The sequence below is a fragment of the Pseudopodoces humilis genome, chromosome 5 (assembly GCF_049639895.1).
Source record: "Pseudopodoces humilis isolate 2021_Gansu_Grassland_sample_001 chromosome 5, ASM4963989v1, whole genome shotgun sequence".
NCBI lineage: Eukaryota > Metazoa > Chordata > Aves > Passeriformes > Paridae > Pseudopodoces > Pseudopodoces humilis.
Genome location: NC_142204.1, coordinates 30,718,102 through 30,733,786, shown reverse-complemented (window position 1 = coordinate 30,733,786; position 15,685 = coordinate 30,718,102). Strand labels below are relative to the sequence as shown.

At 35.7% G+C, this 15,685-nt stretch overlaps 1 protein-coding gene across 1 annotated transcript; it reads right to left on the bottom strand.

The window, feature by feature from the left end:
• Window positions 1-4,037: 4,037 nt before the first annotated feature.
• On the bottom strand, window positions 4,038-9,622 carry KERA (keratocan). The gene is made up of 2 exons (XM_005519419.2): window positions 8,737-9,622; window positions 4,038-4,210 (listed from the first exon to the last, which is right to left on the bottom strand). Exons 1-2 carry the CDS (start codon window positions 9,620-9,622, stop codon window positions 4,038-4,040), a joined length of 1,059 nt encoding a protein of 352 aa, XP_005519476.2.
• Between the last annotated feature and the right edge of the window lie 6,063 nt (window positions 9,623-15,685).

The following is a 15,685-nucleotide window of genomic DNA, read 5'->3' as shown; positions in this document are numbered from 1 at the left end:
GACAGTACCCTATAGAGCCCCTCATCATGTTTATGGGTAACCAATTTTGGGTAAAAAAAAAATGCAGTTTTGGAGGAGACTTTTGTTCAAGAGAAAGTTGTTAACTCACTGACTTTAACAATACCAAGGATTCTCAGCCACGCTTGGCAGAAGAGGGATATTAGCTGTTTAACAATAAACACAGAAATGTAGACGTTACAGTAATTTGATTCCACGTAGGTAATTAAAATAGCTACAATGTGATATCAGCAAATAGTTTTTCTAGGCTGGAAAAGTAAACAGCAACTACTTGTAGCAAATATTGGAAACCATTTGGGTGCAGCAGGGGTGACTGAATATCCCTCCAATGACACAGGATATATGCTGGAGTTCGTAATTGCAAACATGCAAAGTTTTCTAGTTGTCTTCTGAATTTTTACCTCAGTGTTTGTGTTTCTTCCTTCAGGTGTCATACAGGATGCTGTGGCCACTGGCATCTATTGTTCATCTATCACAGCATGATTGTTATGGTGGTGTTTTTCCCTTAAAACATGGAAGAATAGTCATAGCACACTGGACTCTTGAGAAACAGAAAATGCCAGAGAACAGTATGGAGCAGGGAGAATCACACATATTGCTAAATTTTAACTATGCTGGCAGCATTTGAAAAGGACTTTTCTTCCTTCAGAGCCAGCTGTGTTATAAAACCCCACAGCCTTTTGATAGATCCAGCATTCCAGCCTCCAATCAAGCTGGCAGACATGTCAGAAACGTCTGGGTATTTTTCAGTTGTTGAGTCTCTCACTTTGCTTTAATAGTTTTCTTTACAGGACAACTGTCTGTACCCTGGGCTGAGGCAATAGCACATCTGTGTTAACGCTAATTTCATAATTACCTAATATGTAATATGGATTTCTGCATAAAGCACTAGATGTTTGTGGATTAGTGATCAACCACGGCTCTTCATATGCTTATGGTGACCTGTTCTCAGCTTCTCATACTTGTAAAAGCCTTTGTTTCTGTGCACAGTATACCATTCAAAACTGTTTGCGGAGTGTTCTGACATGTAAGGGAAGCGAATGACTGTTCTATGATGCCAGCTGCTCTTTCAGACAGGACAGCTGAGAGGTGTGTTTCTCCTTTCAGAGGAAAGGAACACATCTTTTTCTGAACCAGGGAGTATCAGTGGGAAGTCTTGGATTAAGAAGAATTAACATCAGACTTTCAAGCACAGCGATGCTTTTTCTGTTTTAGCGGGAAAAAAGACAATGTTTTACATATTCCTTTGTAGTCTTCTGGCACAATGAATGAACTGACTGTGTAGTGACTAAAAGCCTACATTGTTTAGTACCACACAATAATGCAATTTAGACCTGCTATTTAGTCTGAAGGGAAGTTTCACTGACTTTCCCAAGATGTTTAAGAATATTAAAATGGTTTCAAATGGCCATGTACATAGAGGAAAGAAGCTTAACCCCTAATCAGTATTGATTTATTTTGTGAAGGTCACTGCAACAACATAGCTGGTTTTTATTCTACTTCATAGAGCTGTCTCTGTGAGAGAGCATCAAGATGGAACAAATTTGCCTAAGTGAAAATACTTAAGATTTTCTCTTTAATAAACAGTTCCCAGATGTGGAGTCAGTGCATTGCATCAAAGGTGTAGAATACAGAGCACTTGGCAGCAACAACTCTTTAGCCCAATAGACGTTTGTCTTAGGATATATCATGAAATTTTCACTTCACTCAGATTAACTGAGATTTGACAGAAACAAATCTTGAGCATTAATCTTCAGGTCTTCTAGAATTGTTGCACTGGATAGTACTCACTATTAGTTTGAAGGACCAATTTATAAGGATTTCCACATTACACTGAGTTGGAAAAATAGTGGTACAGCTGGTACAAATAAATGTTAAAAATTATTTTACCAGACCTTGTGCTCCTGATTCCAGCACATAATCCAGCAAACAGAGTACCTTGATGCCCTAGTATCCTTTTATGTTTTTACATACCAACCTTTGTCATATATAAACTTAACATCTCTTTAGGGGAGGTTTAGTCTTTTCGTCAATGTGTATATGGTACCTAAAAGGGTAGTAATTTTTTACTGGATCTTCAAGATGCTTTGCTGTCCAATTAGAACTGTAAATAATATTAATAAATGCATATATGCCTGTGAATATTCACTTTGAGTACATGTATTTTTTCTTTGTTTAAATTAAGAATTAATTTACAACTACAAGAACATTATTATTGTTATAATTTAATTAGTATTATTGTCACATAATTCTTTTTCCAAAAATAAATTACTATGCTATTATTGAGTAAAGAACATAGCTAAACATGCATACATATTGTAAAGACTTTTTAAATCTGTATTTTTTCATATAGTGTGAACACAGAGGTACAGAAAATACTTTAGTTAGAAGGGCAGGAGTTTCTCAGCAATCACATAAAAACAACAACAAAAAAAATGGTTTAGTGATCAGATTTCTGAATGGGTTATTCCTATGCTGGGCTGCTATACTAGGTTGTTTCCACAAATTCTCTGGAGCAGAATAAGTCCTGATTTTCAGATAAAAAGGATTGATTGCCAGAAATGATAGGTCTCAACACTTTTAAAAATCTACTTTTAAGAAAAGACCTAATCTGAAAAGCAAAAGTTATACCATGTGCATAGTCTTTAAATGCTTGCTACTGAGACCAGTCTTAAAATGTTAGCAATAGATGCAAGATATCAATGAGCAACTAATTGCTTCTATCTAGAAATGCAAGAAGACTAAAATAATGACTGATGGATAGTCTGTTGTGCTGGCTAGCAGAAATAAGAATGTCATGCTCTCTCAGTGAATAGTTGACTCTAATCTTCAAGTCATTTATAGAAATGCCAATATTATAAAACAGAAAAAAAAATCAACCAGGTTTGATAAAATCAACCATTTTTCATAAAAAGTTGTCTTCTGATATCTCCCTTGTTAGTGAATTGTTAATGTATTATGTTCTAATAATATGGACTTCTCTAAAATCCAGTAGTATTATGTGCATGTATGTGAGTTAGTTGAATACTGCTCTGAGTTGGTTGTACTTGCTTAAATGATACAGTTCCTATACAAGTGCTTTTCTAGTTCAGTAAATAATTGGGAGTGGATATATCTCCTAATTTCTTATTTTTCTCTTCATCACCATTGCATTAACTAGCCATTCAAATTTTTATGAAGTACCTAGTCCATGAAATATGTAATCATTACTATTCTTGGTTGTACCTCTCTGCAAACTAAAATTAACCAAATATTCAATGACAATCCCAAAGCTGCAGAAAGAAGTGGTGTCAAAACTAAAAATGGAATAAAACAGCAGAAAACTGGGACTTTCAGAGAAGGTTACATCTCATGTTCTCTTATCCCTGGATTTGAATTGGATCAGTTTATTCCAGTTCTGAAATTCACTGAACGAATCCTGACAATGATATATATTCAGTATGCTGCTTTGGATGCTAAGCATCATGTACTTTTCACCCTAAAAGTATTAATCTTCAAAGGATGACAGCAATTTCTGGGTTATTTGCATGTTAAGTGGTTGTTCACCACGAGTCACTATCTGAAATGCCAGTGGAAGTTCTGACAACTAGTAATCATGCAGCTCACGATTTCATTAGTATATGTTAATTTGGCCAAGTTCACCCAAATTCATTATGTTACGACATAACAAAATAAGGACATAAAACTTGTCTATAGGAATGATGTTAACATTGTCACACTTGACAGGAAAGATGGAGTAGGCAAGAATTTTCTTTGGAATATTGGAGATCGTACATTGATGATTTTCAACACATTCACATTATGAATTTATAGGATAAGGTGTTAAGCACATGTTTCAGGTCCACACAAAATCCCTTCGGACAGAACAGCCTTTTCAGTTGTAGAAAAGATACAAGCAAAGAAAAAAAATAAAGTTAAATAAAGCTGTTACTTCTTGACTTATGAGTTAGAACAAGTTTCATTCCAGCAAAACTTGTATCTTAACATTCTCACAGTACAAGAGTGACACTGCAATATCTTTATATGACAACAGCTTGAAGTAGTCGGAAACAAATCATGATGTCCAACGGGATTGGAGGTTGAATTTCATTTCCATCCAGACGAAGGTATCGGAGGCGAGGGATGTTTCCATAATAACCATAATCTTCTTCTAGGGCAATGGAAACTGGGCATATCTGAGTACCATTGACACCTGAAAATGTAGATTAACATGTTAGGTTATTTCCATGGGAAAAGTTCATGAAGATAAAATTCACTCAGGACACAGATAAAGTAACCTTCCACTCATGTTAGCATGGGAGACTGTTGCTTTTGTTGCTGTTTAAATACTTTGTTGATTGAAAGCAAGCAATATATAATATAAATTCATATAATATGATCTGGATCAGTGAATCACATATTTACTGTGCTGCAATTATGGAAATAAGACCATTAGATGAATAACTTATCCTTGGACAAAGAGGATACTAAGTTAGACAACTATATGATAAGCATTGAGAAATAGCTCTTCACACTCTGAGTGAGCAAGGCAAGAATACTTCTGAGGGGTTTTGAACATCTTATTTCAATGACAGCACACTAATTTCGGGCTAATAATATTCCCTATGAAGATCTTGAACTCAAAACAATGGCAGTGTTGAATCAGAGGAACTTTTTGTATAGTGTTTTTAAGTTTTAACATCTGTACTTTTCTGTTCTCTCACATTATGAAGTGGAGTTGATTTTAATTGCAAGAATACAACTTATGCAGTGGGATATTTTTCTTTCTAATCTGAAAGCTAACAAATCCTCAAAATTCTATGTACATCACATATAATTTGTTACTGTACAGATCAAATTTGGAACTATGGATTCAATCATTACCTGTATTTGTAAGTGTTGAATACCTTGGGCTTTTTGTCCCCTCTAGGTACCTCTGCACTGTCACTTGGCTAAAATGCTTTTTACAGTTTGTCTTCAGCTGTTAAATAGTCAGGCAACTGCTGCCTTATTTCAGCCTCAAAACAGCCTCTAGAAAACACTGAAGTGGGGTTTGTTTACCAAAGCTGTCAATTCCTTTGACCAAATTATGATATTTTTTGATTCATCTGACTGCTTGAGGATCTTGGCCCCAGACTAACTGAAAAAAAGGGAATGGAAAACATGTATGTAACAGATTTTTTTTTAAGCAAGTTTTTTTACTAAAAAGAGATAGGAAAAAAAATTTTCCCTTTATATTTAGTAATTATACCATGCACAAATCTGAGTACAATCACCATAATCAGAGAAACGTTATGAAGTAAAAATAACAACACAACTTACTTTTTTTTTCCCATAATATTTTTTTTCTTTTTCCTCCACTCTATTTTGAAAAACTGCCCAGATGTTTGCAACATCTTGGAAGTGGACTTTATCTTTGTCATGGAAACTAGATAAATACATCCAGTTGGCCAAGGACTGAAGCTTTTTTTTTTATATCCATGATGTTAAAATGTGCTTATCTTGTGAAATTTGATTAATGTTGGCAGAGCTTTTGGTATTCTTGGAAGGAACAAGCTGCAACTTTTTTTTATGTGTGAATTTACAGCACAGAAAGTTTAAGAATTTTCATTACAAAAGCAGCTATTAAATGTTTTAGGTGAATCAAGACTATCTAGTAGACAGTATCTGCTTTGTTTGGTCAGCACTACTCTTCATAGAGACAAGACGGCTTCAAGTGTATCCTAAATCTCTGTCTTCTCTGACCTAGAAACTATCTCACTGCAGTCATTTTTACCGGGTCAATTGCTGCAGCCTTGAAGTGAGGCAGCAGTTATCTAACCACCTAGGCCACCTAGGAAGAAGTTATTTCCTGATGATGTGTGGTATTAATCGGTTTGGATTCTACTGTTCTCTTCCCATAAACAGTAAATCCAACCCAAACTATCAGGGGAGTAACAGCCTCTCTCTCTTTTTCTTTCTTTCAATTCTCTTCATGGATTTATTACTGAATTTTGTTTAAGTAGGAGGAACAGGTCTTTCCTTTCAGAGGAACAATTCACCTTGCCAAATCTGATCCACACAGAAGTAAAGTGTCAACCTAAGTAAACCATTTAGGCTCTCTTTGTAAACTCTAGAGAGAGATGAGTACTTCCAAAAGGGGACTGACAGGTCCTTAGGATGGGATGAATTTCCCTATGCGGTTGTGTATCCCTTTCCATTGAGCAGGAGGTCTGTACGGATACCACAAATTAGATAAAAAAATCTAGGATAGTTTATTCAAAGAAGATGAATTCCACCACTTGCCAACAGAATTTTTATGTCCTTTAATATTTAAACATGAAACCTAGAGGTGCTGTAAGGGAAAACTTCCAGAGGCTCTCATTAGTGGCTAATACTGTATGTCTGCTGATGAAGTGCAGAAGATCCTGTTTCTTTTCCAGTGAAACTTATAATTTAGAAACAAAATATAGATACATGGCCCAAGGATTTTTTCCATTTCTCTACATGTGGAATAATAGTTCACAGTATCTACCTCAGCCTACTGGTATTCTTCCAGGGGAACTTACTGTTTGCTCCCTTTCATTTGTCCTTTGGTAGCACTGTAATTGTCCCACCTGCTTACCCTTGCCCTCTTACATCATCATTTCATAACTTCTCTTTGTTTACTTTACCATTCTCTTCTCCACTATTTAACAACTCCCCAGAGCCCCACAAACGTATCTCCATGGTAAATATCTAGGCATGTGTGTTTTAAAATGCCATGGAACAAATGTATTTTGGTTTTAAGTTGATTTTACTTCCAAAATTAGAATAGTTTTTTTCCTCTGTGTATTGATATCCTTAGTGAAGGGATTGCAGGTGAAATTCTCATTCCACTGAGACAAATGATGAGGCTATCATTGGCTTTCCTGGGCTGCAGAAGAAGGCCTTATATCTTCATAAATGGTCTCTGGAGAAATAAGGCCGTGCACTTATATGAAGAATTGATATTACAAAATAACATACAATAAAACATAGACAAATGGTATTTACATAGAAATGCTGATGCCTGAACTCTTGCAATAACAACAGTGTAACTATGATTCACCAATAGGAAATAAAGCAGTGATTTGCAGTTGTGAAGGAATACCTGAGAATTAAAATTATAAAAAGGACTTGTACTGCACACATAAAAGTAAACCTTCAGCAGGACTCTTTTGTGAAGGAACCAGATCAGGACTTTACAAATATTTTTCTTTCAAGCCTTTCACATTGATTATCTTAAAATAATGACTTATCTGTGTTTAAGAAGACAAAAACAATCTTCAGAATTAATGTCAGCTTTTATTACTTTGGCCTAATGGAATTACATTCCTTGTTTGCAGTCCTAAAGGCCCTTTAAGATATTATCTATTAGAGCAATGTTTTATGAAGACTCTGTCATTATCCCTTACTTCTTGAACAATTATGATCTGTGGTAAAATACAATTTTCATTTAAAGAATCAGGTTGCAACTATTTTATATTCAGTTACTAAGAATTCTTTTTTTTTTTCTTTTGTCTAAAGACAGTTTTGTACTTAAGTTGACAATGATTTTTAAAAAGTGGTAAAGGCATTAAGGAATAGAAGATTTGTGGAAAATTATCATGACTCAGTTTCACAGATCATGCGTTGCTGGAACATGAGACTTGATTTTGCACATACTATAAAAGTTAATTTTCATGGTCTTAAGCTTTGTTAAACTTATTCAGGGAAGGAAGAAGACTGAACAGCTCTTTAAATACTACCTAGACATAAAACTGTTCTTAAACTGGAAGGGCTACATTACACTGATTTCAATTTTGTGTCCACTTGAAGTGACAGAATAAAGTCTGCACCTGAGGCCTTGCACTTAAGCAATAAAAATAAATCCCTTAATAACCAGGAGGCAATTAAATATGTTCAGGAACAACATCTGTCATAAACTTTAACTCTAATTAACAGTTAGAATTCTTGCAGGCCACTTAAATATGTGACAGTTATGCAAATATTTTTTTTATTTACATGATTTCACACTTTCACTTTTCCAAATGCTGTGAATAAATGTAAACTATCAATAAGTATTTTCCTTTCATAGGGCCTTTTTTTGTGCAAAAGCCAAACCATTTTTTAGTATATTTTTGAACTACAGTGGCACAAAAAAGTGGCAAGGGACCATGTATTCAATTAAATCACTGGATGGGAAGATAAATATAGAAACTTGGCTTCCTTCTGTGAAGTGGTGAATAAAAGGTCATCATATTTATTTTGGCTTTTGTCATGAAAAGAAGAACTTACTGAGTAGATACTTTCGTTATACAGAGTATGTTATGTCTCTAACCACCACACCCCCTCTGTACCTGGATGAATTTGGAAACAGTCCTGGAAGTGAAACTAGTAAAGCCAACCAGCTTCTGTTGTTTTGGGTACAAAACCTCAGCTCACTTATACAAAATGGAAAACTTTTGAGGGCATAAATATTAGCAGAACAAATATGCTGTAAAATCAGTAAAACACAAAAATGTTCTGCTCAGAGGGGTGGTAGATGCTCCATCCCTGGCAAATTCCAAGGTCAGGCTGGATAGGGCTCTTCATTTTTGCAGGAAGGTTAGAATAAATGACCTCTAGAGGTCCATTCCTTCCCAAATTCAATGATTCTATGATTTTAATCACTTTATCTCAAGGAGCATTTTTATGGTTAAGTAGACATTTAAATTAGATATGGTTTTGAGTGGTCCCACTCTGGCAATACACACTTACTTTTGATTTTGTTGTGATCAAGATGAAGGTGCTCAAGGTGAGCATTGATTGGTGGAACTTTAGTGAGCTGATTGTGAGACAGCTGTAGGTCTAGAATAGATGAAACGTTAAACCCATTTGGAGGGATACCATCATCAGATAATTTATTGTAGTTCAGCCTAAGGAAAGTCACTTTGGGTATTGCACTGAAGTAGTTTTCTGGTATAACTTCGATGGAGTTGTTGTCCAAAAAGAGCTGGAGTGTATTAGCCGGAATGCTTAAAGGCATTTTCTTGAGTGAATTTTTTGCTATGTTGAGTTGCATAAGGTTGTTGAGTCCTTGGAAGGTGTCACTTTGAAGAGCACTGTCCAACAAACTGTTCTGGTGCAGGTCTAACATAGTAAGGTTTTCCAAGTGGCTAAAGACTCCTTCTGGGATTCTGGAGATTTTGTTTCTAGCTAGTCTTAGCTGTTCCAGACCCACTGGTAATGGGGCAGGCACCTCTTCCAATTCGTTCTCTTCAAGGAATAAGTAAAGCAGTCTTTTCAGCTTGCTCAGCACACCACTCTCAATTCCACTGTTGGTGATCTTATTCTTGTTCAGATTTATCCATCTCAGATGAGTGGCATTCACAAAAGGCTTCTCTGAAATTGTTTCAATTTGATTGTTTTGAAGATAGAGGTACCAAATTCTTGCTGGAATTGGAGGTATTTCTTTAAGTCCTTTGTTATCACAGTATAATGCATTGGGGAAACTAGGAGGACAAAAGCACTCCTGTGGACACTCAGAAGTATAGTGAGACCAATGGTCAGGATCCAGATCATCATAAACTTGTCTCACAGTTCGAGTCCACACGGAATTGACCAAGAATAAGAGCAAAAGGCTTGTATAGACTTTTAGAATCATGGTGTTTGCCTTGGAAGGGGAAAAAAACCAATTAGCTGTTTCTCAATAAAACTCCCTAGCAGCATACTAGCTTAACAAAACAGTTTTGCATATAAAATAATATTTCCTTTATAAACAGCCAAATTCTGTCCTCTAGAGTATTATCCTGTTAATGAAAAACTGAAAAGCAAAATAAGAGGTACAAACAATTCTCTGCTATATGTTGATAAACATTTCCCTGATGCCATCCCTGATGTTCTTAGATGCCACATTGGCTACCAGTTTAACTGATGTTCATGCAAGAATCATTTTAAAGAATATGAAAATATGCATCATTTTTAGACAATAAATTAACATCTCTTTTAAATTTGTGTAAGTTTTCCTGTACAGACCTATAATCTACATTATACAATGGCTGATCTTCAGAAAATATAATATTACCATGATAACATAAATACTACTGTACTAAGTGTTCCTCCTTTTAGAATTAATCATACCCTCTTTTCTATTTTTGCTCTCTCTTAAATTATAATGGCATCTGGATCAGATTTTCCAGGGTCTTTTGTCTTCATTGAAAAGTGGAAGATCAAATAGTGTTTTAACAGCTGTTTGTTGGGCATGTTCTTAAAAGCTTGGAGGGAATATGTTTGACTAATCCATTCCCCGCCTCACTCTCTCATATCCAAAGTTACAAATTTCCTCCCCTAAAGCAAACAGACAAAACAAATGCCTGCTTTAAATGACACAAAAAATAATTCCTAACCAAAATATGTCCACAAACAGTAAATCCTAACCAAATTATTCATATGCATTTATGCATATTTTAAATATTTTCTTACTTATTTGTTTTTTTTAGCCTCTCCCACTATTAAATTATGAACAAAAACATTACTGATAATTTACTCAGAAAGTAAATAATTGTGTAGCACAAAACCAGTGCCTTACAAACTGTTATCTTGTTTACTGCCTCATGAAGATTAACAAGCATTTTGAAATGTAAAGTTAAAAGACTGATAGCTGAAATTTTTGGTCAAAATGAGGAGATTTGTCTTGGCAAAAGTAGCGTTTAAATAAATAATAAATTCTCTCACAGGATTAATGCATCAGTAAGGTTAAGAGCTCAGTTCAGTTGCTGAATATGATATGTAGTCATTTATTAGTTTTCAACATTGTCATTAGTAACAAGTGCTATAGCTATCCTATAGCTTTTCCAGCCCCAGAAACTGCTATCTGGAGACATTCCAAAGAAAGGGACAAATAAAGTACTTCTAAAGAATAGCATTTCTATTTCACACAGTGAATTTGCAACCTTCTTACTCTGTAAATATTCATAATCCTAATAACACTTAAAAAATAGATATAAAGAAATTTACCTTGTTAGTCAAGCTCCTGGAGCTATCTGAAGCCAGTTAGAAATCACCGCTTTTGGCTGCTAACCACTGTGTTTGTCTCCTGTCCTCCTAAGAATTAGCAGCATATAAAACTGGAAGTACATGCTAGTATTCCCAGATGTATTTCCATGCACACCTTATTAGCTATTGCTTCTAGTTTGACATTGTTTCAGAGTTTGGGCTTACCTCAGCTTTCTTGGATCTTCTTCTCTTTCTATTGGTCCCTGTTGTTAGACTGTAATAGCTTGAGTCAGGCTACAAGCCGTGTTCTAGGAATACAGCCTCATATATACGCATCAGTGCTTACAGCTTTTAACCCCTGAAACAGCCAAGGCACCTCAGCACCTAGGCAGGGAAAGAAGGGAATCCTGGCCTTAAAATCAAGCAGCCACAGAGCTGAAGGCATTTGATTTTTTAAGGTTCTAGCAGATGAGGGGAGCTGGCCTAGATGAAACAGGTAACCTAAAGTGTATATTTATTCAACATTTTTGTTAGAAGATACTTTACATGCAAAGCTGACTTACATCATAATTCATTCTCATAATACCTGAATTGGCCACAAAGAATTAAAACCAGTGCCATCTGTTTCTACGGAAATATTTTATTTGATTTTTATTAAATGCAGATGCTGTCATGCCATTTAAAGACAAAATTCTTGATTAGGAGAAGAAGAGAGCAAAAGCATTTGCTAAGAATTTTTTAATAACGTATTTTCAGTTCTTTAAAGATTAAATCTTACCTCTTCCCTTTTGTTCAGAGAGATATTTACATATATTTCTATAAAGTCATAATATTCCCCAGTGCCTCCTGCAATATTCTTTTATCATTGATCTAAAGCAAACCCTTTGCAGCCAACTTGCTCTCCAAAGACAGGCACATATTTCTCACATTAAGTATCTTGGAAGATTTTTGTTCTCCTTTTTAGTCCAAACTTAAATTAACAACTTCATATCAAAAAAGCTATTCATGTTCAGAGCCAGAACAATGACATAAATATTTTAAGGGAAAAGCTAATGAAAAATATTGAAAACATAAAATAAATCATGGTACTTTTATTGAGTTATATTAGTTTTAAAACTTAGTTGCATAATTGTTTTAATTCAGTTTTACCTGTTTGATTTTAACCATAAAACCTATAAAGACCCATTTCATAATTTTTAATCCCTTGCTTCTTAAACTCAGAATGTCTCAAAAGATGTTTAGAAGCAGAAAAGACAAAAGTAGTCAAAAAAGGAAGGCAAACCTTAACTACATGGGTAGCAAGGCTGATGTTAAACGTCATAAATTTTTATCATGAGTATATGCTTGTACTGCCATGTTTCTTGTTTATGAAAAAATGCATCCTTACCATAAGTAATTTTTGCATTGTTTATGTACTTAAAAATATAATAAGTGCTTCCAGTTTCTTCTAGTTTCACTCTACTAGAACTCCAGGCCCTTCAACACCTCTTAAAGATGAGCAGGGATTTGTTACAAAGGAGATGTAAAACTGATTCCTTCATGCCTACTAAGTAGAATATTTTAATAATTTAAATTAGATTAAATTAATTCATATCTATACCTAAATATAAAAGTTATAGTTTTAAGCAGATGTAGTAATTATAGGAAAGAAAGCATAAAACCCACTTATTTTCATTATGAGTGTCACTTTAAACACCTAGAACTTAAAATGTTTGAGCCTTGGACCTCTTGCAGCAGATCTGGTACCCCACATTAGTGACAGTGCTTGTCAGCTGGAGTCCATCCAAGGGAGCTGGGGAGAGGCAGAGGCACCACTGTGTGAAATTTAAAATAGCTGTATGTCCAGTTGTGAGGCTTCACATTATGAAAAGTGCATCTATTATTCTTGTAAACAACAAGCAGTGTTGTTAAAACATAAAACTGGTTTGCTTTTCTTCTAAATCTTCACAAAGTAGAGAGAATATAGAGGCCCTGAGGTCTCTTTGCCCCTAAAGAATGAGCTGAGTATCCATCCTGAATGTTGCACTGAAGGGTCTAAAATTGCAAGTCCTGATGGCAGATATCTGCTGTTACACACTTAAATGCCAGATGTTTGCATTTAGCAACAACAGAAAAGATTGGTTTATCTTACATTCCACAGTGGTCTGAATTTACCTGCTATTTTTAACTGCTAATCATGTCCAGATATTCCTTATGTTATCACAGAAGTCCCTGGCAAAGGGACTTGCTGTTTACCTTGTGGCAGGCAGTATTTGTGTGAAATACTGTTCAGCAAGGGGTCACAATCTGCCCTTTGTGGATTTAGAAGCCAGGTATTTGATCCTTATTAAACACAGGTTTCCATGCCATTCGAAGGGGAAGTCCTTCATTAGGAGAAGAAAACAGAAAAGTACATTTTCTAAGACTTTCTCAATAATGTGAATTTCCATTTCTTCTGATGCAAACAAGGCAGAAAAGCAATGGCAAGTAATGTCCTCAAAATCAGGAAGCAAGAGTGTGATGACTGCAATATGTACAAATTTTTTAAGTATCTCAGCAGAGAGGAGTGATTTCCTAGGTGTCTAAGCAGACTTTGCAGAAAGCCTGCCTCCCATGAAACCTTCAAGATTTTGCACATATCATGCATTTGTTCTGTTCAGTCCTCCATCATCTGGTGTAAATATTTCTTATTTAAAGGTTGCACATTATGGAGATAAAGTTTTACAGACTAATAAAAGACCATGGCCAAGATTTTCAAAAATGACTAATGGTTTGGGAAACCTTTTGTTTTGCATATCCAACCTGAGACTCTTTCCAGAACCTTATTTTCAGTAAGAGACAGCTAACAATTTTGTGTTAATGAGGTAATTTTTAACTTGAGAAGCTGAGTGATCAAAGGCAAATGATCACAGGAAATCAGCTGAGTGATCAAAGGAAACACAAAATGCTCCTGAGACCATGAGCAACCTCCCAAAAAGTAACAGTATGAAAGATATTTGCACAACAATAAAAAGAAGTGGGAAAAAATATTGCAGTAAAAATAGTGTGGATACCCACCCTGAATTTTGGAGATAATTTCTAAGAGATACTGCTGGGATTGTTCTAGTTTGAGAAAGGTGTCTGCAGCAATTACAGGATTTTTACTCCATGTGTCTCCTTTCAATCCACACTGTTAACCAAGAGAATTTGTATTAAAAAAGTATAAAAAAGTGAGGAGCATCGACAACTGCAGGGGGTAGCAACACCTCCTTGAGAGGACTAATGTACATGCTTGAAACTAAAACAGCTCACAACCTTGAGCAAGACTAGAAGAGTAAAAAATACAGAAAATCCATTGGGAGGAGAAATGGACAACTGGGAGAGCTGTTTGGAGCTGTTGCTCTGTTTTAGCTCCAGAGTTGCTGACAGTGAAAAAATGCATCGCTTTCTTTCAGTAATGGCTGCCATATGTCTCAGATTGAATTCGAAGCAAGGTCTGTTAAGCATCAAGCATGTGTACAGTTCATCACCAGAAAACCCAGGAGTGCTCTGCAAGCAGAGCTTATTCATTAGCCCTGTAGATTGCTCCATTTAGCAAAGGCTGCAATCCAGGGTGCCTAAATTTGGGAACTACTTCACTAAAAACTGTGAGCCTTGCTCTACAGGACAACCAGTTCATCTGAAATAGGCTCTTGAATTATCTTCATGGTTACTAGAGAAAAGGTAGAGCTTCAGAAGCTGAAGACAGTAAGTCCAGTTTGTGTATTCTTAATCCTATGCTCCAATGGCAGCTCCAAACATCTTCCAAGGGTGCTTTTACTCAGGATTCAGTCTGCCCCTTTCACTTCTGATGACAGGCATGTAGTGGTCTCTCTCTTTCTGCATTGCTGCTCTGAGTTTTACCCTGAGTCAAAAAGACAAAACTTCTATTTCCAAGCGGTTCCCTGACCATCAGACAGTGATATATCTCAATTAATAATATCTGCTGCTCCTTTTAAAAAACAGCCACAAAAGGTCAGTGAGATCAAAGAGTCTAAAAGAAAGCAGATGACTGAGCCCTTCAGGCTAGCCCAAGGGACACTGAAGACAGATCAAAGGACCAGCCCAGATGTTCCAGACTCTGCTCCTATGGATGTATTTTACTCTACATCATTCCTAGTGAACAAAAGAAATTAAAACAAAACAGACTTAGGAGCAGGAATGCTGCACCTCTTCTACAAGTCTAGAATTACCTGCTTAGATCTCCTAGTGGAAGAAATTGCATTTCTTATTTAAATAGGCATTTTCTTGCATATGCAGGCAGCTGACATATAGGGAGTTTACACGGGGAGCTTTCAGTTTAGATCAGAATACATTGCTCAAAGATAGGTTGGGCAACAGTTTGACTAGCTTAATTTGCTAAATGGAGATGTCACCTGACATCTTGTTTATACAGGATTTAGGAAGATAAGATCTCATTCTAAAAGTCCAGAAACAAAACTCTAGCAGATTACTTTCTGCACAACTTCACTCCCTTATCAAAACTACAGTGGGAACTGAGTAGCTTAGCTGAAAGAGATCATTGCAGAACAACACATTTTAGAAAAGAACAACTCTGGAAAAGGGCTCAGCTTTTATGGGAAATATATTGGTCTCCTGAATATGCTTCATTAAATAATTTTTTGGCATTCTGTTCCCTTTCTCTCTGTTTTGAACTCTTTACCACAGTGACACCAAAAAGGTTCCATGACACAATGCCAAGATCTGGTATTTGTCTTGGCTTGCTAGGTTTGCT